At 31.8% G+C, this 24,614-nt stretch overlaps 1 protein-coding gene across 1 annotated transcript in view; it reads right to left on the reverse strand.

Annotated features, from left to right (window-relative positions):
- LOC127698554 (exportin-5-like) overlaps window positions 1–24,614 on the reverse strand; it is a 51,135-nt gene that overhangs the window by 13,760 nt on the left and 12,761 nt on the right. The window contains exons 10-23 of the mRNA XM_052202056.1: window positions 24,111–24,236; window positions 23,483–23,573; window positions 22,895–23,017; window positions 21,845–22,014; window positions 21,357–21,452; window positions 19,532–19,663; window positions 17,571–17,677; window positions 16,767–16,859; window positions 16,374–16,473; window positions 16,002–16,067; window positions 13,043–13,158; window positions 5,861–5,961; window positions 2,130–2,226; window positions 1,432–1,568 (exon numbers count right to left, since the gene is read on the reverse strand). Coding sequence (XP_052058016.1) covers window positions 1,432–1,568; window positions 2,130–2,226; window positions 5,861–5,961; window positions 13,043–13,158; window positions 16,002–16,067; window positions 16,374–16,473; window positions 16,767–16,859; window positions 17,571–17,677; window positions 19,532–19,663; window positions 21,357–21,452; window positions 21,845–22,014; window positions 22,895–23,017; window positions 23,483–23,573; window positions 24,111–24,236 — 1,555 coding nt within the window. The remainder of the gene's footprint in view (window positions 1–1,431; window positions 1,569–2,129; window positions 2,227–5,860; window positions 5,962–13,042; window positions 13,159–16,001; window positions 16,068–16,373; window positions 16,474–16,766; window positions 16,860–17,570; window positions 17,678–19,531; window positions 19,664–21,356; window positions 21,453–21,844; window positions 22,015–22,894; window positions 23,018–23,482; window positions 23,574–24,110; window positions 24,237–24,614) is intronic.

Here is a 24,614-nt window from a genome sequence, read left to right on the forward strand (position 1 = left end):
ATTCTGTGAAGATTTGGATAGAAAACTGAAGGTGTTAATCACACAAAATTGGTAGTCTTTGATAAATTTTGCTGAAAAAATTACTAAGTTCTAAAGTCTAAAAAAATATGAAAAAAAATCCTCAAACATTTCCATTATAGCAGGTGCACATATGTGCAATCTTTCTGTGAAGTTTCAAACATCTGGGTTGAAAACTATAGGAGTTTATAACATTAGTGAGGAACCTACTTTTCTCTGTCTGACCACCCGCCCGCCTGACATCAACATACTTTAAGTTGGTTTTGGACCAGGGCTTCCAAAAAATATTTGTGCCAGCCGGACATTTTTTGTCTTATCCTGATTTTGATCCCTTAAGACTACGTAACAAAAGGCAATCATGCTAACATGCTAATCGATGTACTGACGTAAACTGTTAAATTGACAGTTCATCATTATTTGAAGTGTGCAACATTAGCGTACTAATATCTGCCTTAGAATCTTTATTTGTGCAAAATTACGTTGTCAAAATCTTTACTTTCGTTTATGAAGGTACATTTTCTTATATCGGATGTTGACTTGACAATGGTAAAACACGGACCAGAGACGGATACCATAAAATCCGTGTACGTTTACAAAGCACAATCGAGTTTAAGTAACTCTTTCAAACGTTATTTCTTCAAGAAAGTACTTGAAATGAACGTTAGAATTGGGATGCATAAATAAATCTCACAACTGCACACATGCGCACGCATGTACTTTGTTCAAACAACGTGGTCCTGACGACTTTTTCGCTTAAATCCTTTATAACTACCTTTTAAAATTTTTCATCAAATCATATTTATATGCATATTTTTGATAATTTAAATCTTTTTGATTAAATTAATTAGATGCAAACCGCTGAAATTTATGAAAATAACTTCAAATAGACCGATCAATGTCCGGTACATATTAGTTTACCTGTCACCTGAACAGGTAAATTTCAACTGTCTGACAACTAATTAACCTTGATTGTAATGAGAGGGTATTAAAGTAGAGTTTGTTTTGATAGTAATTATTCACCATGTCACTTTTATGACCGGTAATGTGGCTGTTTAAGGCTAAAGGTCAGGGCAAATAGATCGCAAAAACTTCAATTTTTTCTGAATTATGTTAAAACGGCAAACCCACGTTAAATGTCCATTTCAAATTTGGCACAAGTCATATTTATAATTTATTGGTCATTTCCGGAAAATACGACTGTTTTGGAAGCCCTGTTTTGGACCCAACCAAAAATAAAAACAATGTTAATCCTAAGAATATAATGAAGACAACAAATAAACACAAAAGTGATTTCTTACAGGAATTGTTTTCTTTCCAATATCAATACCAGGGAAACACACAAATTGTGTTTCATTGAACCCTATCACAAACCTTAATAGATGTGACAAACCACTGATTACATAGAAAGGATATTAATAATTAGTTTCGTCCTAAAATCTGGCAGGTTTTGTAAGTTGGTGAATACTGTATTGAGTAGTAGTTGTGACAGGTTTGGTACTCTGTAGAACTCATAACCTAAACACTGACCAGCATTTCCTAGGATATGGCAACTGTAAAGTATAAATACATTATAATTTTCATAATGTTATTCAATCAACGAGCATTTCTGTGATGCTAATCATCTGATGCTTTATTACTGTATACTGCAAGGTTTTTTTTCTCTCCTTCTGAATGGAGATTCTGTTGAAATTGTAAATGAAACTTACTTGAATTACAAAGATAAACAGTTACCTTATAAAGTCACTTATAATTGTTTTTTTTTCATTTCAGTATGATATAGGTAATTTTTTAGCACAACTTCTGTTTAAAGCAGTCTTGTTCTACCAACTCATTTAAAATTCAAAATATCAAAATTGTGCAAATGTGATGTATAAAAATATTGTGATGTGGTATGATTGCCAGTAAGACAACTATTCACTAGAGTTCAAATGACGTGGATGTAAGCAACTATACATCACAGTGTGGCCTTCAACAATGAGCAAAATCTGTACCCTAAATTTGGCTATAAAAGGCAAGACAAAATGGGAAACAATTTAAACAAGAAAACCAAAGGCCTGATTTATGCAAAAAACAATAAACAAATGTGTTCTCCCAGACTAAAGTTAACTTACCTATTATCATGGGTTGTAGTTAAAAAAATTTGCATTCTGTCTACCGGTTTCTTTGAGTCTACACTCTGGGTTAGATCTACACATGGAGGTGGTATACCTGGAAGTAACAAATAATATAGTTCATGGCTAAATCTACACTCTGGGTTAAGTCTACACATGGAGGTGGTATACCTGGAAGTAACAAATAATATAGTTCATGGCTAAATCTACACTCTGGGTTAGATCTACACATGGAAGTGGTATACCTGGAAGATACAAATAATATAGTTCATGGCTAAATCTACACTCTGGGTTAGATCTACACATGGAAGTGGTATACCTGGAAGATACAAATAATATAGTTCATGGCTAAATCTACACTCTGGGTTAGATCTACACATGGAGGTGGTATACCTGGACGAAAGAAATAAAATAGTTGATGGTCAAGGCTAAATCTACACTCTGAGTTAGATCTACACATGGAGGTGGTATACCTGGAAGTAACAAATAATATAGTTCATGGCTAAATCTACAATCTGGTTTCTCTGGGTTAGATCTACACATTGAGGTGGTATACCTGGAAGTAACAAATAATAAAGTTCATGGCTACAATCTGTATAAGAAAAGATCAATATAAATGCTGAGTTATATAATAGAAAAGAAAGGATATGGGGTATCCATCCATATATAATTGATTTCAGCAAGGAGGTATTATACCTGAAATATAAAACATAACAAAGATCAGATCATCCAGGTGTTTGCTCTTAACAAGGTAGAGGTAAATCTTAAAGATAAAACATAGCAAAGTCACAAAAAAGACGAATTGCCACTCTTTATAATGCTGATTGTTATTTGTTTAATGTTCAGTGACAAATATGTAATGCATATTCAGGATGAGAGCAATTTCAACAATAAATCCGTTAAGTAGAAAAATCAGACAACAGGAGTACCAGATAATTGATTGTGGCTGTGTCTTTATGCAGCCACTGTAAAAACATATGGTTCTTTGCCAATGTCTTACTGCCAGAGGGGAGAAATCAAGGTTACCATGTTTCTATATCCCAGTCAACCTTTAATGTCCTTTTTGTTTGATACCAGCAAAGAACAAATTTTTACACTAATGGGGTATAGTTGTAAATAAAGGCAACAGTAGTATACCGCGGTTCGAAAACTCATAAATCGATAGAGATAAAAACAAATCCGGGTTACAAACTAAAACTGAGGGAAACACATCAAATATAAGAGGAGAACAACGACACAACAAAAACACAACATTAAAATGTAACTCACACAGAAACGAACTATAATAGAACAATGGCCATTTTCCTGACTTGGTACAGGACATTTTAAGAAAAAAATTCGTAAGGGTTCCATGGAACCCAGTGTCTCGCCTACTTTTGCTGTTAATTGCAGGCTCAACAAAAATGAGGAAAAAAAATAATAAAAATATTCCTCTCTATACTATCTTTTGATTGTAAGTAGCTTCTGTCCAAGTTTGGTAAAAATCCAGGATAGTTTATGAATCTAATAAATGTTTAAAAAACTTAAAACTGCAGACTGTATGTAATGTTAACTGGAAGAAAAACTAAGTCCATTTATAAGTAAAATACGGAAAAAATAGAACAAAATTTTAACAAAATTTCCTTCTAGATACTAGCTTTTAATCATAAACAATCTTCTGTCCAAGTTTGGTACAAATCCAAGATAGTTTAAGAAAGTTGTTAAAATTTTAAAAACTTTAACCACAGAGTGAATGTAATGTTAACTGGCAGAAAAACTAAGTCCATTTATATGTAAAATACGGAAAAAGTAGATTTTTTTTTTTACCAAATTTACTTCTGGATACTATCTTATGATCATAAACAAGCTTCTTTCCAAGTTTGGTAGAAATCCAGGATAGTTTAAGAAAGTTATTAAAATTTGAAAAACTTTAACCACAGAGTGAATGTAATGTTTCCTGGCAGAAAAACTAAGTCCATTTATAAGTTAAATACGGAAAAAATGGAATTTTTTTTTACAAAATTTACTTTTGAATATTATCTTATGATCATAAACAAGCTTCTGTTCAAGTTTGGTAGAAATCCAGTATAGCTTAAGAAAGTTATTAAAATTTGAAAAACTTTAACCACAGAGTGAATATTTGTGGACGCCGCCGCCAACGACGACGACGACGGAATGTAGGATCGCTATGTCTCGCTTTTTCGACAAAAGTCGAAGGCTCGACAAAAATGGTGGGTTGAACCTGGTTTTGTGGCATGCCAAACCTCCCGCTTTTATGGCAACGTGACAGGACCACAATACAAATAAATGGGAGAACATATAGGACAAAGAAACACACGAATAATAGCTAACAAAAGGTACTAGGCTTAAAATTCAATACGCCAGACGTGCGTCTCGTCCACACAAGACCAAACAGTGACGCTCAGATGAAAAAAGTTTGAAAGCCAAAACAAGTACAAAGCTGAAAGAGCACCGAGGACCGAAACTTCCAAAAATTTGCGCCTAACACGGCCAGGGTTTTCTGCCTGGGACAAGAACATCCTTATTATTTAGAATAATTTATAATTTTGCAAACAGTAAATTTTATAAAATGACTATATAATAGATATACATGATAAAACCAAAGTGGGGACTAACTACAGAATAAAAACTTAACAAAGATTATGGCTTGAATCCATATTCTTTGTTCCATTTCAACAAGGACGTTGTATACATGGCAGACTCAAAGTTGAAACAGATTAGGTTCATACATAAATCCACACTGTATTTGATGTTACTAAGGTGGTGTTATACTAGGAAGATAATACATTACAAACCAAGGTCATAACTAAATTTCCTATTATAGAGATAGGAAGCTTTTGAAGTTCATTGCTGAATCCACATTCTATGTTAGACTACAAATCATGGCAACTAAAAAAAATCCATTGCAAAATTTATGGTAATGGCTGAATTAACACGCTGTGTGAAATCTCAGCATGAAGGTGGTATAGATAAAAACAACACAAAGGTCAAACTGAACAATGAACTACAAAGCATGTTAGATCCTGACAGGGATGGGGAATACAAGTAAGGTTAAAAGAAATCAAGGCTCAAACATATGGGTGGAGTTGTTTATAAGATGGATCTGAGAGTTAAGATTTAAGTCAAATTGGCAATAACAAACAACTGCATGTAACTGAAATCCTTTTGTTGGTTAACTAAAATATAAAGGGTAGGGTAGTAATTGGTCAGCTTTCATTTCATTTGCCTAGCTAGACTCATTGACAATATCTTATTTCATATTAATCAAAGTTAAAATTGAGAATGGAAATGGGGAATGTGTCAAAGAGACAACAACCCGACCACAGAACAGACAACAGCAGAAGGCCACCAACAGGTCTTCAATGCAGCGAGAAATTCCCGCACCCGGAGGCGTCCTTCAGCTGGCCCCTAAACAAATATATATACTAGTTCAGTGATAATGAACGCCATACTAAACTCCAAATTGTACACAAGAAACTAAAATTAAAAATAATACAAGACTAACAAAGGCTAGAGGCTCCTGACTTGGGACAGGCGCAAAAATGCGGCGGGGTTAAACATGTTTATGAGATCTCAACCCTCCCCCTATACCTCTAGCCAATGTAGAAAATTATAAAATTATAAAGATTAGTATGCAATTTCCTTGTATTCTTCTTCCAAATAAAGTAAAGGGCAAAGAGAAATATGTAAATAATAGCCTATACAATAAGCACTTCAATTTGTACACTTACCTAATATAGTAAGTTTCTCTATTTCATTGAGTTCATATGATTTGGTAAATTCAGGATGTCTGCACTGTAGATAATCTGGATGATATAATGCATTCATGGTTCTGTAAAAATCAATTACTTGTTTCATTTACCACCCATTGCTCCATATATAAATTGTAGCTTGTTAACAAGAGGCTCTTATGAGCCTGAATCACTCACCTTTAACTTTTTGCTTAAATCTTTCAGCAATGATTATTTTTGCTTTTCTATATATATTAATGAGTGGCTAAAAAATGCCATTTAAATGTTCTTTGTATCTGTCATATTTTCTTCAAAAGCAAAAAAATGCATTTTATCCCTATGTTCCATTTTAACCATAGTGGCTATGTTTCTTGACGTACAAGGAAATAAAATACAATATTTATACTTGATACTCTGAAACTCATTCAGTCCAAGTATGGCTGAAATTGATTCAGCAGTTTCAAAGGAGAAATTTTTTTAAAGTAAGCAAACTAGATGAATAAATTGTGAAAAATTGTCTTAAAAGGGCAATAACTCCTTAAGGGGTCAATTGACAATTTTTGTCATATAAAAACTTATTAGTAGATCTTACTTTGCTGAACATTTTTGCTGTTTTTAGTTTATCTTTATCTATAATAATATTCAAGATAATAACCGAAAACTGCAAAATTTCCTTAAAATCATCAATTCAGGGGCAATAAACTAAAAATCAGATACATAATTTGGCTGATAATTTCAGGGCAGGTAGACCTTGACCTAATGAATACTTTAACTTCTTGTCTGATTTGCTCTTAATGCTTTAGTTTTTGAGATATAAGTCAAAAACTGCATTTTACCCTATGTTCTATTTTTAGTCATGGCGGCCATGTTTTCTGAGGAAACAGAAAATAAAACACAAACTTTATACTAGATAACCTAAGAATCATTCAGCTTAAGTTTGGTTTAATTTGGTTCAGTAGTTTCAGAGGAGAAGATTTTTTAAAGTTAGAAAACATAAACAAATTGTGTTAAATTGTCTTTAAAGGGCAATAACTCCTTTAAAAGGGGTCCATTGACAATTTTGATCATATAAACTTATTTGTAGATCTTACTTTGCTGAAATTTTTGCTGTTTACAGTTTATCATTATCTATAATAATATTCAAGATAAAATGCTTCGCTGGGGCGCAGCTTGATACGACCGCAGAGGTCGAACCCTGAACAGTTGGGGCAAGTATGGACACAACATTCAAGCTTGATACAGCTCTGAATTTGGATTGTTATTAAATATTTGACACAGCATAGGTTTCTGACACAGAAAGAATGTGGTCTAAGAACTTGAATTTTTTTTAATTTACCTATTATGGTCCAATGTCCAAAATCAAAATACATGGTTAGATTCAGCATATCAAAGAACCCCATATCAATTTTTGTTAAAATCAAAAAAAGTTTAATTTTGGACCCCAACTTGGACAAACTTGAAAACTGGGCCCATAATCAAAAATCTAAACACATGTTTAGATTCAGCATATCAAAGAACCCCAAGAATTCAATTTTTGCTAAAATCAAACTAAGTTTAATTTTGGACCCTTTGGACCTTAATGTAGACCAATTTAAAAAACGGGACTTAAAATTAAAAATCTAAATACACGGTCAGATTTGGAATATCAAAGAACCCCAATAATTCAATTTTTGATGAAATCAAACAAAGTTTAATTTTGGACCCTTTTGACCTCAATATGAACCAATTTGATAGCGGGGCCCACAAATAAAAATTCTAAATTCATGGTTAGATTCAGCATATCAAAGAACCCCATATATTCAATTTTTGTTGAAATCAAAAAAAGTTTAATTTTGGACCCCAACTTGGACCAACTTGAAAACTGGGCCCATAATCAAAAATCTAAACACATGTTTAGATTCAGCATATCAAAGAACCCCAAGAATTCAATTTTTGTTAAAATCAAACTAAGTTTAATTTTGGACCCTTTGGACCTCAATGAAGACCAATTTAAAAAACGGGACCCAAATTAAAAATCTAAAAACACGGTTAGATTTGGCATATCAAAGAACCCCAATAATTCAATTTTCGATGAAATCAAACAAAGTTTAATTTTGGACCCTTTTGACCTCAATATGAACCAATTTGATAGCGGGGCCTACAAATAAAAAATCTAAATACATGGTAAGATTCAGCATATCAAAGAACCTCATATATTCAATTTTTGTTGAAATCAAACAAAGTTAAATTTTGGACCCCAATTTGGACCAACTTGAAAACTGGGCCCATAATCAAAAATCTAAATACATGTTTAGATTCAGCATATCAAAGAACCCCATATATTCAATTTTTGTTGAAATCAAACAAAGTTTAAATACTGGACCCTATCTTGGACCAACTTGAAAACTGGGCCCATAATCAAAAATCTAAACACATGTTTAGATTCAGCAAATCAAAGAACCCCAAGAATTCAATTTTTGTTAAAATCAAACTAAGTTTAATTTTGGACCCTTTGGACCTCAATGTAGACCAATTTAAAAAACAGGACCCAAAATTAAAAACCTAAATACACGGTTAGATTTGGAATATCAAAGAACCCCAATAATTCAATTTTAGATGAAATCAAACAAAGTTTAATTTTGGACCCTTTTGACCTCAATATGAACCAATTAGATAACGGGGTCCACAAATAAAAAATCTAAATACATGGTTAGATTCAGCATATCAAAGAACCCCATATATTCAATTTTTGTTGAAATCAAACAAAGTTTAATTTTGGACCCCAATTTGGACCAACTTGAAAACTGGGCCAAAAATCAAAAATCTAAATACATGTTTAGATTCAGCATATCAAAGAACCTCATATATTCAATTTTTGCTAAAATCAAACAAAGTTTAATTTTGGACCCTTTGGACATTAATGTAGACCAATTTGAAAACTGGACCCAAAATTAAAAATCTAAATACACTGTTAGATTCGGCATAACAAATAAATAAATGTGATCAAAGATTTTACAAATCTAATGCGCCATACTGTGCAATTAAAGATTACTTCTTGAAATTTTTCAATATTTGAAATTTGAAAAAAAAATAATATTTGAAGAATAATTCTTTTTAATTTCTGAAATCTGAAATGAGAAAAAATTGGCCCCCCACAATTTCTTTTTATCCCCCCCCCCCTTTTTCCCCCAAAAAAATTCTTTCCCTCAAGATATGGTCATAATCTCAATTCAAATTTCCAATGGAGTTGGCAACCATAATTACCCATTTAAATTTACCATAGTGCTAACTTAATCTATTTTATAATAGAATTAATAAAAATATAGTGTCAAATATTTCATATGGATTTTATTGTAAAAAAAAAAGATGAAAACATTTGCAGATATTTTTACTGGTCTTCCTTTATAAATATACATTTCTTTAAACATAATTTAAAAGCAGTGTAAGGGAAGTAACCAAAACGTTGTATTTGGATTACCTCCCTTACACTGTTTTAGATTATCTTTATTGTTCATTAACCATTACTTTATACATAATTTAAAAGCAGTGTAAGGGAGATAATTTCAATGATGTATTTGATTTATCTCCCTTACACTGCTTTAAATTATGTTTTGTACTAAAGTATTTGTCCATTAACCAGGACAACCTTGATTTTCCCCCTTTTTTGCCCCTAATTCCTAAACGGTTTGAGCCATAACCCCCCAAAGCAAATCCTAACCATCCCTTTGTGGTATGGAAACTTGTAGTATAATTTCAGAGAGATCCATACACCGTTCCACAGTTATTGTCTGGAAACTAGAAAATGCTCATTTTTGGCCCCTTTTTGGCCCCTAATTCCTTAACTGTTGGTACCATAACCCCCAAAATCAATCCCAACCTTCCTTTTGTGGTATTTAACCTTATGGTCAAATTTCAAAAAGATCCATTCACTTAAACTAAAGTTAGAGTGCGAAAACCAATATGTATTCGGACGACGACGGCGGACGACGACGACAACGACGACAACGCCAACGTCATACCAATATACGACCACAAAATTTTTTTGCGGTCGTATAATAATAACAAAAAAAACTGCAAAATTTCTTTAAAATTACCAATTTAGTGGCAGCAACCCAACCATGGATTGTTAGATTCATCTGAAAATTTCAGGGCTGATAGAACTTGACCTAATGAACATTTTAACCCCAGTCAGATTTGCTCTAAATGCTTTAGTTTTTGAGATATAAACCAAAACCTGCAATTTACCCCCTATGTTCTATTTTTAGCCATGGTAGCCATGTTTTTTGACGAAACAGAAATTTTTTTTATTCTAGATACCCTAAGGATCATTCAGCTTAAGTTTGGTTGGAATTGGTTCAATAGTTTCAGAGGAGAATAGTTTACACCGGACGGACGACAACAGATGCCAAGTGATGGAAAAAACCTCACATTTCCTTTTAGGAAAGGTGAGCTAATAAAATTACTAGTTTCCCAAGTATTACTGTTTCATTATAAACTAGATGTCCTAAAGAGCCTGCACCTCTACCCTATACACCTTATTGCTATTTATTCCAATCCGGATAGGTTCTGAAATTACACAACTTTTTCAGCCAGTTGAAGTTATCTGGGGCCCTGTTTAAACAATGTATTATGCATAAAACTTTTCAAAGAGACATGTTAAAACCATTGTAAACACTTCAAACAAAGCATTTTTATGATTTTTATTTGTTTTTTTAAAAAAGTGGATCATAATCTATTAATGTTTCAAAATGCTCGCTTTCTAAACTTTTTTTCTCCCTCAGCTCATTACTGATGACCTTTGTTTTTGCGACACTTGACCCAAACAGGAAGTTGTCTAAGTGACTGTTTTTCCCAGATTGGACAAAATAGCAATAAGGTGTATTACCAATGCCTTATCACTAGAATGGTCAATCTCCAATCAAAAAGACTCTTTTTAACTTCCTTAACTTGTGACCAACTGGCTTTTTCCAAGATATTTATCAAACCTTATTTACAAAATTTAAAGAATAGAATTTTTTTAAGACACGTTTTTGGATTTTTTGTGAATTTTTTTTTTGTGACTCATTTTCTAGTGATAGTGAAAAATTACTAGCAGTGCGTTTAATAAATAAAAAGGCTTATTATCTTATTCAGTCTGAAATTATTCAAAAGTGGCATGCAGTAACATCAGTTCGAAATCATGCTCACAATTTTATCAATTACTTCACGACAAAATTTGAGGAGTCATTGCTGCAGGAGAAACTGAACTTTTTACAGAAAAAACATCGGGGAACATTGAAACAAGAATTTAGTATCTGTGGTGAAGGATATAGATTACATGAGGCAAGAGTCGCCAATAGTGGAAAAATGGAATTTTTATTAAGTTGGATGAACCCAAATATGCCTCCAGAATGGCAGACTTTTCATGAAGTGCCGAATGGGTGCATTGACACTTTCTTCAAAGAGTTAACGAGAGAGTTTGAAAGTGAAATAAATCCAATTAGAACATGGTGATTTGTTCTAAACAATTTGTGACTCATCAGGACAGAGTTTGAAACTTGAAAAATTGTATTTAAGTAACATGTATTTTAGTATTCAGATTCTAAAACATTTATTTTGGGGGGTAGGTAGTTCTAGGAATTAGTGTGAGTGCACGCATACTATTTCTTATGACTACATCTTTTGTTTTTAATTAAAGTGTCTCGTTTAATTTTTGGTTAACACAAAAATATACAGGTTGCATTGGGAGAAGCTAGCTAGCTGACAATTATTGTACATATCTTTTTTTTACTGGCGCCAGGTTATAGTTTGTACAGAGTGTATTGAGATATTTTTAGGTGTTACTATGTAAATGTTTATATCATGTTTGGGGACAAACATATAAGAGTAGGGGGGAATATGTCATGGTGTGTTATTTGGCTTATATTTTTAATAGTATGATTTTGTATAAATAATATGTTTTATCTTTTAGAAAGAAAATTTTAAGTTTGTATTTTGTAAAATTTTTAATTAATTTGTTTAATTAATTTTACCTATGTAGTGGCATTAGTACTCGAAATGTCACAGTTTGCTCAAAGCACTTTGATTTGAAATATTAATTGTAATTAGCATATGTTACTTTAAAAGTTTAAGATTTTATCAAAACATTATAGGATTAGGCTTTGTTAATTAAAGTCTATTTTTGCTAATGAGAGTAATATTAACATGTCGAGACATATTTATTTATTTTTGGATTTAGTATAAATAGCGTTGTGAAATTTTGTAAAAGCAGTCAGTGTTTCGGAAGCGTAACCTCTCACTACTCACGTCATGATACTGGACCTATAAGACTGTCTACCAGTCTACCAGTTGACGGTTTAGTGTTGAGACAAAATTTATTTCTGACTCATAATTTAACTTTGGAAAATACTTTTGAGAATCTTTTATTTTTGAGACTTTTACATTTTGATTTTGAGATTAAGTTCATTTTATGATTTAGTAGTTTTGGCATTTATTTTACATTTTACATTGTAAGGAGAAATAGTTTTACTTTGGATTTGATATTTAGATTTGATACTTTGTACTTTAATTATTATTATTATTTGGCATTGTTTAATAATTGATTGTTATCATCATTCCTCTAAATTGTTATTGCTAATTAAATTATGAAAACCTTCCTTGCGTTTTAGCTATGCCTATCAGAACATTAAGTCTAGCGATAGACTGACCCCCTGTCCCTTGGTTCCAGCACATACGAGTTAGCTCCCCCTTATCTAACAGTGCTCTGTGGGACCTTGGTGACATATCTCATAGTGGTGGTGAACAAACCTTCAAAGTTTATCAATGAGCTTAAGTAGTACTTACAATAAAGAGTGACCAAGATTTATAAACATGGACCTACACTTTGCAAAATATTCTGAGCTTGTTTGGGACACAACTTCTAGTAGAAGTTGGCAATCACAGCACAAAAGTATCAACAATTAACAACCAGTACACAAGATACAGAGCATGCATGATTTAAGATGAACAACCAGATTCCTGCTGAATGTTGGCTGACCCAACAAAAACATTTAAGAAAACACATTTATGACACTGTATAGGCTTTTAAAATACTTCACCAGAAACTATTGTATTTCCAATTAAAAGCAAACATAGGCCATATTCAAAAAAACAATTGTAGTTACTTAGAAATAATGAATATTCTTCATAAAGCAGCTGTCATTGAAAGTGTTACACTATACTAACTTCATTAGAAATAATAAATTCTCCAACAAGAGGCTGACATGAGAGGTAGCAGGGTTCCTATACACTACAGTTCCATCTTCCAATGAACACATTACAAAACCACCATTACTGGCCTCCTGGAATGTAATCGAAACTTTAAACATATGTGTAGTTAATTCAGTGGTTGTCCTGGGTTGCTGTATATCATATTTGTTTTCCTTTAATTGTTTTGTACATAAATCAGGTTGTTAGTTTTCTCTTTTGAGTGTTTTAAATTTGTCCTGGTGGGGCCTTTTATAGCTTGCTATGGGGTATGGATTTTGCTAATTGTTGAGGCAGTCATTAACATATAGTTGCTAACTTTGACATCATTTCGTCTCTGATTGAGAATTGTCTCATTGGCAATCATACCACATCTTCTTAATTTTATATTTCACACTATCTTTGTATATTTAGTGACAAGTGCATTTTACAAAAAAACATCTCATATACTTTTAAACTCCTGAGGATGATTGTTGCAAAATTCATTTCCAATTCATCCAGTGATTTATTGGTAGGTGACTTGGACAAGCAGAAAGACCATTAAAAAATGCAATGTGATAAGGACAACTCATACTGGTCCTTCAGGCACACTGAGTGAAAAAAGCCTTCACTTCCTGCATTATTACAATATAAATATCAATTCCTCTAACACAAATATTTCTCCATTGATCCAAAATGGAAAATCATTTCTATAAAAAAGTGTATGTTTGGATCAAGAAAATGTTTATATGTTTACAGTACACCAAAGATATTGTTTTTAGCAACATCCACTTACAAAACTTCTTGTTTCAACTTCATAAGCTTTATTCACAGATTATTTCATCTCTATTAAATCTCATTATTTATAAGATGTTTGATATTTTCATCCCTATAATATATTTGCCAGCAAATCTGTTTCTGTTATATATAACATCTTTACTGACAAATCATCTCTTCGGTGAAAATAATTTGTTATTTCTGAATTGATTATTGTATACTGAGTACTTGTATTGCTCCTATTTATCTACTGAATTTAAAACATCTTGAAAAAAAGTATTCGATTTGTTTTTCTTCAGTAAAATGTCTTAACATGATAAAATGTTTTCAAGTTATTAAAAACATTACTCTAAATAATGAACTTACTGGTTTTGAAGCGTTTTTGTACTATTTGCATAAAACACTGATTTATAAATATGATTCAAAGGATATATTTCAGGTTCATGGTAAAAGTGATACTCTGCTGTTTTTGTTTGAAAAAAATACTTTTTTTAGAGTATAATATTACAATAAATTGATGTGGTTTCGGCCCCAATGGCAGTTTATGGGCTGTTGCTTTGGTCCATATACTCTTTTGAAGATGATCTACAAATCTGATAACTGCCCTGTGGCCTCGCAATGCCATGCATTACTTAGTAAGAAATTTATATTTACAAGGTATTTTGAAATGGCCAAGTGTTAGAACTATGGTAACTTTTCATTAGTGAAATAATTGCTTCGCCAAGCACAGCTGGATACGACCGCACAGGTCCAACCCTGAACAGTTGGGGCAAAAATGGATGCAATATTCGTGCTTGATACAGGTCTGAATTTGGATTGTAATTAAATATTTGACACATAAAAGGTTTCTGACACAGAATAACTGTAGTCAAAGAACTTAGAATTGGTTATATGATTTGGATTTATATTCAATTTTTTGCTTTTGTGCAATACAATTTGCTGTTGTGAATTGACCCCCCCTCCCCTCACAAAAAAAAAAATAAAAAATTTACCCCCCCTTTTTATTTTTGGCTTTTGGGCAAAACACTATGCTGTTGGGTATTAACCCCACCACCACCACACACTTTTTTTTTGCAAAAAAATTAATATTTGAAGAATTTTTCTTTTTTATTTCTGAAATCTGTATTGAGAAAAAATTGACCCCCACAATTTCTTTTTTACCCCCCCCCCCCTTTTTTTCCCCCAAAACATTCTTTCCCTCAAGATACGGTCATAATCTCAATTCAAATTTCCAATGGAGTTTGCAACCATAATTACCCATTTTAATTTACCATAGTGCTAACTTAATCTATTTTATAATAGAATTTAAAACATGGTGTCAAATCTTTCATATGGATTTTTTTGTAAAAAAAAAAAGGTGCAACATTTGCAGATATTTTTAATGGTCTTCCTTAATAAATATGCATTTCTTTAAACATAATTTAAAAGCAGTGTAAGGGAGGTAATCAAAACGTTGTATTTGGATTACCTCCCTTACACTGCAATTAAATTGTCTTAATTGTTCATTAACCATTACTTTATACATAATTTAAAAGCAGTGTAAGGGAGGTAATTCAAATGATGTATTTGAATTACCTCCCTTACACTGCTTTAAATTATGTTTTGTACTAAAGTATTTGTCCATTAACCAGGACACCCTTGTTTTCCCCCCTTTTTTTGCCCCTAATTCCTAAAAGGTTTGAGCCATAACCCCCCCCCCCCCCCCCCCCCCCCCCAAAGCAAATCCTAACCATCCCTTTGTGGTATGGAATCTTGTGGTATAATTTCAGAGAGATCCATACACCATTCCACAAGTTATTGTCTGGAAACTAGAAAAATGTTTATTTTTGGTCCCTAATTCCTTAACTGTTGGTACCATAATCCCCAAAATCAATCCCAACCTTCCTTTTGTGGTATTGACCCTTATGGTAATATTTTATAGAGATCAATTCACTCAAACTCAAGTTATTGTGCGAAAACCAATGTGTCTTCGGACGACGATGACGATGACGCCAACGTCATACCAATATACGACAGCAAAAACTTTTTGTGGCCGTATAAAAACCACGATATTTTCATTAGCATTTTAACCTTTTTTGGCAACCTTCTAGTACTAACAATATAAAAATACAAATTTTAACAAAGTAACCCTGTAGATAATAAAAGGATCTTTTATTTCTGATAATCTATGTAAGTTTCAAACCCGAGGATTATCTGGCCATTTACTTCTTTTCATAACAGCAAGTATGGTATTTATACAGCATGATATCTGGAAAGAAAATATGAAAATGTAATGTGTTCTTATTCACTTGAACTTGAATCAAGCAAAAAATCTAAATGTGTGATACTGATAAATAACATCACTTTTCTCTTATAATGTATTTGATTATATTCTGTTCATTTGCCAAAAACTTATTGTCTGATTTTTTTAGTTTCAATTCCTCATCAGAAAGGAACAGAGTTATGTACTTTGGTTAATTTTCAAATTATGTGGATTTTGTCAGTTGATAAAATAAGGTACAAAATATTTTTTGAAACTTTCTATCCAACCATTTTTGAAGTAGAGAATACTAACATGTGATCTATTAATTCCACATGTATCTGCTGAGCTAGGTTCTACAGGAGCCCGGTCTACACCAATGTAGGACATAAACTTTTCTGTGGACCAAAAAGCTCTGCAATAATTAAATAAAAACTGTAACTTGAAAATACAGTCTTGGCATGAAATAACTGTTAGGCCATGTAAGTATTTTTCTGTAGCCTGAATATCTGACTTTATTTATTAATTAAAAATATGAAGCAGATCATTTTATCAACATGTCTTTAAAAACCAGTTGAATAAAAACAAACAAAAATTTGGTGTTTTGTCATGTAATTTAATTCTTGCAACCAAGAAAGAGGTATGACAATTACTCTTTATTAATCTTTATAAAGAAAAAGTATTGATAAGGAATTTCTGAAAACTTACTCCTTAAAATCCTGAGATATCCATAGATCTTTGACAGGTTTCAGCATCTCATCTATAAATGCACTTTGTTTCTCAAAATTACAGAATTTATTACTGTAAAACAAATAAAGAAATAAATGGGGAATGTGTCCCTGTCCATTGGACACAGATATGCCCCCGCTTGCATATCATATAAAGTTATAAAGGGACATAACTGAAGAACGGTAAAAGTGACACTACCAAAATTCAAACTTGATCTGTGTTTTGTGGTAATAAGCATTGTAAATAAGTTTCATAACATTTGGTTGAGGCTAACTTAAGTTAAAGAACAGAAACGAAAAATTCAGCATTTTCCATTTGTAAACGGGCATAACTCTAGAACTGTTAAAGTGACACCACCAAAATTCAAACTTGATCTGTGTTTTGTGGTAATAAGCATTGTGTATAAGTTTCATAACATTTGGTTGAGGCAAACTAAAGTTAGAGAATAGATTTTTAAAGGGGCATAACTCTAGAATGGTTAAAGTGACGCCACCAAAATTCAAACTTGTTCTGTGTTTTGTGGTGATAAGCATTATGTATAAGTTTCATAACCTTTGGTTGAGACAAACTAAAGTTAGAGATCTATTATCTGTTTCTTACATTTAAGAAAAATATTGCTTGTTTGATAAACACTTTCATTTATGGAATTCATAAGATTAGCCTAGATATGATTTAATAAAACATGCAATCTCTAAATTAAAACAACTTTAAAAGAATATCCCAACCACTTTTTTCTAGGTAAGAGCTTATGTTTCTAAGATGTACTGACTTGTTTATACACACCTTACTAAGATCAAGGCTTCCATCAAAATACACTTTTCCATTTGAGATAATTGTTCTGAGTCACTTCCAATCTCCCTGATATGAGTATATAATTGATCAAATACTGGCTGAAAAAAATCCATTAAATCTTTTAAATACATGCTATCTTTATTTTAAAAAATGTAATCATGTCTCACCTGTTTTAAAGCAAAAGTTAAAACAATTTGATAATGTGCAATATCAATGAATATATATAGGAGCAGACATACCCCTTTTAAATATCTTTAAGCTTACTTGATCAGAAAAATTGAATCAATTTAAATTCACTGACTAAAATACAAGACCATACACTATCCTTGTATTTCAGTAAAGATTTTGTAACAAAATAAAATTCCATGTATCAATTGTCTATCAATTGTCTGTTGCACAACTAATAAAAAAATTCAAATATTTGACCATGCAAAATGTTTAAAGTAACTGAAATGTGATATTATTATCAATAAAGATATCAATAACGAAGAAAATAATTTCTTTACAAACATACCAAATAAAATAAACTGCTTCGCTGATCGCAGCTAGATACGCCCGCAGAGGTCCAACCCTGAACAGTTGGGGCAAAAATGGACACAATATTCAAGCTTGAATCAGGTCTGAATTTGGATTGTTTTCTGAATAAATGTAGTCAAAGAACTTGAAATTGGTTATATGACTTGAATTTATATTCAATTAAAGATTTCTTGCTGTTGTGCAATCCTTAGTAAATCTGTTGTCAGACTATAAACAAATAAAGTTCAATTAATTCTCAATGTCATATTAGAAATTTATGAAAATAAAAAGGGAGCTTACATCAATAGATATAAACAATTCACCAAAGTTTCATGAGAATTGGTGACAGAATTTTTGAGTTATTGTCCGAAAACTGGAAAATCACCCCTTTTTTTAATGAACAAAACCCCATAACTCAGAAATGTAAAATGTAAAATTTATAAAATTCTAAAGGGAGCTTACATCAATACATACAAACAATTCATCAAAGTTTCATAAGAATTGCTGAAAGCATTTTTGAGTTTCGTCCGAAAACTGGAAAATCCACACTTTTTTTATGAATAAAACCCTGTAACTCGGAAACATAAAATCTAAAATTTATAAAAATCGAAAGGGAGCTCATGTCAATTGATATAAACAATTCACCACAATTTCTTGCAAGTTGGTGAAAGCATTCTTGACTTATTGTCCGAAAACTGGAAAATTCCCCTTTTTTTAATGAATAAAACCCCATAACTCGGAAACGTAAAATCTAACTTTTATAAAAATTGAAAGGGAGCTCACGTCAATAGATATAAACAATTCAACAAAGTTTTATGCAAATTAGTTAAAGCATTTTTGAGTTAATGTCCGACATGTTGACAACTGACAGACGGACATACGGACGAACGGACGGATGGACGGACGGACAGACAGACAACGGTATACCATAATATGTCCCGTAAACGGGTGTATAAAAACTTAACATTTGAACAATTTTTTTTTTCAAGTCAATGAAGCATGACTAAGGGTGCAAGGCTTCCCATTTTTCTTAAAAATTAAATAAAAGATGCAAACGTAATAACATATTAAATCTCTATTGTTGAGTATATTACTAACATAAAAAAAAAAAACTGAACAGGTTGAATAAAAAAATTCTAGTCATTGAAACATGGAAAAGATGATGGACATTTTATTCATATAGAAGTTGAAACAATGGAAGATACTAAGGAATATCCATGTCCTGAATAAGTAATTCTTTATAAGCATCCCTAATCAGAAAATTTAAACCTCTGAACAATGTAAAAATTGAAAAGACAATAAACTGTGACTAAGGGATCAGAGTCTCATATTCTTGCAAAACCGATGTTAATACATCTCATGGCATGGATAGACAGAGAATGTAATGCATATATCCCTACTATACAAGAGAAACCATGATCTTGAATTTCACTTACAAATATGAGGTCTGTATATTGTTTGGAAATTTTAACTACAATGGAACAAGCATGCTGGCGAACATTTTTTACAGCTCGGCTCCTAGTAGCTTTAGTTTGTCCATCTTGTGAAAATGTAACTGCTGAAAAAATCTAGAACAGAAATACAAACATTTTTAATTTTAATCACAGTTTGTTTATAACATGAAGGTATAACATTTATTGCATATTTATTGAGAATACACCTCAAATGAACAAGAAAATATTCTGTTATCAATTGTTCAATTTGTGTATATTCATATTCAAAAAAGTTGCCTTAAATTTTATGTGTTATGAAGTAAGAGATGACCTGTCAAGTGCAAGTACAACTTAAAATCTTGCAATGAAATCCATGTTCAAACTCTTTTCAAAATTGGTGAAGACTGAATTTTAGACTTCAGCTACTGTATATATCCTGCAATGGCAAGAAAAATTTTCTACTAATCTTTTTATGTCCTTTATGGAATTTAGTGTTGATGGCATATCTTTAATAATAATGAATTACATACCTTTTTAAGGACTACAGGTAAGGTGTGTGGAGTCTGTGATAAATAAGTAAATTACATACCTTCTTAAGGACTACAGGTAAGGTGTGTGGAGTCTGTGATAAATAAGTGAATTACATACCTTTTTAAGGACTACAGGTAAGGTGTGTGGAGTCTGTGATAAATAAGTAAATTACATACCTTTTTAAGGACTACAGGTAAGGTGTGTGGAGTCGGTGATAAATAAGTGAACTACATACCTTTTTAAGGACTACAGGTAAGGTTTGTGGAGTCGGTGATAAATAAGTGAACTCCATACCTTTTTAAGAACTACAGGTAAGGTTTGTGGAGTCGGTGATAAATAAGTGAACTCCATACCTTTTTAAGAACTACAGGTAAGGTTTGTGGAGTCGGTGATAAATAAGTGAACTACATACCTTTTTAAGGACTACAGGTAAGGTTTGTGGAGTTGGTGATAAATAAGTGAACTACATACCTTTTTAAGGACTACAGGTAAGGTTTGTGGAGTCGGTGATAAATAAATGAACTACATACCTTTTTAAGGACTACAGGTAAGGTTTGTGGAGTCGGTGATAAATAAGTGATTTACATACCTTTTTAAGGACTACAGGTAAGGTTTGTGGAGTCGGTGATAAATAAGTGAATTACATACCTTTTTAAGGACTACAGGTAAGGTTTGTGGAGTCGGTGATAAATAAGTGAATTACATACCTTTTTAAGGACTACAGGTAAGGTTTGTGGAGTCGGTGATAAATAAGTGAACTCCATACCTTTTTAAGGACTACAGGTAAGGTTTGTGGAGTCGGTGATAAATAAGTGAACTCCATACCTTTTTAAGAACTACAGGTAAGGTTTGTGGAGTCGGTGATAAATAAGTGAACTACATACCTTTTTAAGGACTACAGGTAAGGTTTGTGGAGTCGGTGATAAATAAATGAACTACATACCTTTTTAAGGACTACAGGTAAGGTTTGTGGAGTCGGTAATAAATAAGTGAATTACATACCTTTTTAAGGACTACAGGTAAGGTTTGTGGAGTCGGTGATAAATAAGTGAATTACATACCTTTTTAAGGACTACAGGTAAGGTTTGTGGAGTCGGTGATAAATAAGTGAATTACATACCTTTTTAAGGACTACAGGTAAGGTGTGTGGAGTCGGTGATAAATAAGTGAATTACATACCTTTTTAAGGACTACAGGTAAGGTGTGTGGAGTCGGTGATAAATAAGTGAATTACATACCTTTTTAAGGACTACAGGTAAGGTGTGTGGAGTCGGTGATAAATAAGTGAATTACATACCTTTTTAAGGACTACAGGTAAGGTTTGTGGAGTCTGTGATAAATAAGGAAACAATGCAGATATACAGGACAATAAGGAAGACAATACCAGAGGATCCTGTAAATACAGTAAAAACTTGTATAAACTAAATGCAGCACTCACTTGTAAAATTCCTTAATTGATCTCTTGTATCAGGACATACAAAATCTTATAATATTAGCTAAATAAACTGAACACATGTCCAGTACATATAAAATCTTCAGTTTCATTGTATTTCTTTTGCAGCCTGAATACTTAAAACAAGTTTTGATTTCTTACTTTTCTTTGATTTCATGAGATTGATGATTTATTTTAGAAGAGATAACAATTTTTTATCTGTTATTTCATTTCATATGATTATGCTCCATTCCCAAACTGAAGAATTCCTTGAATATAACCAATTGAGGTAGTGAAAAAATATTCAATCAACATATTCTGAGAAGAATTTCATGACAAAAAAGAAATTTTACATTTGCTTCAAAGCTGAGGACACTGTGGAGAAGATTAACTCCTAGCTGAGGTTCTGGTTTGTTTTCTGCCTTTGATATGAACAGTCTGGACATAACACTTTCTAGACAACAAGATGCAGCATCCCACTCAAGGAATGATGGAGAAGACAGAGTACAATGATTGGCTGCATCTATAAAAATATAAAATATTTAACAACACCAGAAAATGACATATTTTGTTCAAGTTGTCATTATTTGGTTTATTTTTCACCAATGAAGGTCAATGTGACATTTTTGGGGAACACAGATTTCAAAATATATAAATTTTTATATATTAAATCAAAATCAAAGGAGCTGGAAATTATAACACAGGGACTTTCTTTCCACAAACTGACTAAGTAGCAAAACTTCGTAATTTTAAATGATGTAACAACTACCCTAGATATGGATTTCAAACAGTGACATTATTTTAAAAGGGAACAGGCTTTACATTATTGTAGTAAATAAAACATCTTTCCGCCACTGGCCTTTTTCGGTATCTCTGATATCTTTCTAAACTACATGTATGGCAGATAAGTTACTTTTCACAATTACAATTAGATGTAGTTTAGAAAGACAACAGAGAAACTAAAGAAGGGCAGTGGTCAGAACGTCTTAAAAATGGTAACATTATTGCTACTCAAAAATGACATATTGATCAAATTGACTTCTGGTATAGGATGAAACTGAATTACAACATATATATGTATGCAAATTAGATTGTCATCTCTAAAAATGTGATGTCACAGGTACTTCAAAGTCTATTTCAATTTCAACGAACTAAAAATGTTACAGTAGTCTTAAAACATATTTTTTCAGAGGAGACTTAAATTTAATAAAGTAGATATTAAAAGAGCATTGTTAACTTCTATGTCATTTGGTCTCTGGTGGAGAGTTGTCTCATTAGCAATCATACCACATCTTCGTATTTTTATATTGAAGCAACTGTCTTCAAAGGAAAATAAAATGTCTTAAGTCCATGTACAATTTAGAACCAAAATGTAAATAAATCTTAAGAATATAAATATTTACCATTCCCACTATCAATACCCTTTGACAGAACATTCTGTAACCACTGGTTGGCAAACTCAAAAGCAACACCAGGATTTAATATTGTAGAAAGACGTAAAACATTGCTCCATTCAGATCGATATTCTGCAATAAAATTATAATTATACTATAGTGAAGCAAAAAAGTAAAACATGATGCACTCTTTTTACTTCAGCTCAAACTATCTGTTCAAGTTTAGCAAAGTCTTCTGACATTTTCTTTAGTATTTTATTATTTTTAAAGTTTAATGTTAATAAACCTTGATCAAATATAACTAATATTCCTTCCAGAAAAGATTTAAGTTTTGTCATGAATTATTGTATGCTCCACTCCTGATGGTTTAACTTTGAGTTCCAATTGTATATTTCTTTCAATAAAAATAATAACATCTGCTTTAATTATACATGAGGTATGACAAATGGAACATAGAACAATAAATTGAATACACCTTGCATGCATAGATATGCAGATGCAAAAATATCATTATTAATTGGTATTAGAGAATTACTTTTACCAATGAACAATTGTGCATAGAGCTGCATCAACAATCAATAGAATAAAATGTCTTACTGGCAAAAAACACATTGAATTCTTCATCACAGTCAAATTCTAATCTAGAATAATCACAACTTGGTGAGTTGTTCTGTGTAGGGAATCCTACCTGAATAAAAGACAAATTACCAAAAATCACAAAATAAAAGCAATAATCAATAAGAAAAGTACTGGATCCATAATTATTCGTGGGATGCCTACTTGTGCTGTTGTGGATTCTGTGGGTAAAGATAATCCACAAATTTAAATGTTCAACACAGCAGAATTTTTCTAAAGGCTTATATGCAGACTTTGTTAACACCAAAAAATACATTTTTTAATTGATTAAAAAAAAATTTGGGACTCATGAAAATAAATCAATCCACAGTAACCTACAAATTGATAGTGTCCAATGAGATTATGAAAGAATATATCCACCCTTCCAAGATATTGGACTCGCTTATAAGGCAAATAGGTATATATGCTAGCATATAATCAAACATATTTTAGGAACTAAGCAGGTTAGCAAGTTCAAAACAAATACCACAAGTATTTTAATACAAAAAATACTGTTTTGGAAGCATAAAAGTATTTATTAAACCAACCCTTTTTCATATGAAAAATTTAAAAAAATTTAAAAATATTTGAGTTTAATTCCCAGTCTTACCTTGTAAAGTGTTTTTGAAGCTGTTTCAAAAAGCCGAGGAATGAAAGACATTAGAATTTCATCTTGGGATATCACATTATGTTGTAGTAAGGAACACCACAATGACAGAGTATAGCTACTGATCATCTGAAAAATAAAAGAAGAAGAATCAGGAATTAAACTGTGCTTACCTATTGTTAAGATTTCTGATGATTAAAATTTGACTGTATATTTTCATACGTGTGTTCTCTGATTGCGGTTATGCACATCTTTTTAACATTGAGGGCTATTTCTGAATATGCTTGGATTTTGAAAACATTGGTAAGATGAGATGACCAAATATTTTTTTTGTCACAATATGCCTTTTACCTTGATGCCTATTTAATCACAAATTTATTTTCAGTTTTATAAAAAAATATTGCAAATAAATGCACCTAAAAAGAGATGTTTTTATAAAATCTTGAAATTATCCAGGTTTGGGATAAACTTCAATAATATATTAAGACTAAGAAAGGTTTAAGTTAC

This window comes from Mytilus californianus, unplaced genomic scaffold, assembly GCF_021869535.1.
Source record: "Mytilus californianus isolate M0D057914Y unplaced genomic scaffold, xbMytCali1.0.p SCAF_4, whole genome shotgun sequence".
Classification (NCBI taxonomy): domain Eukaryota; kingdom Metazoa; phylum Mollusca; class Bivalvia; order Mytilida; family Mytilidae; genus Mytilus; species Mytilus californianus.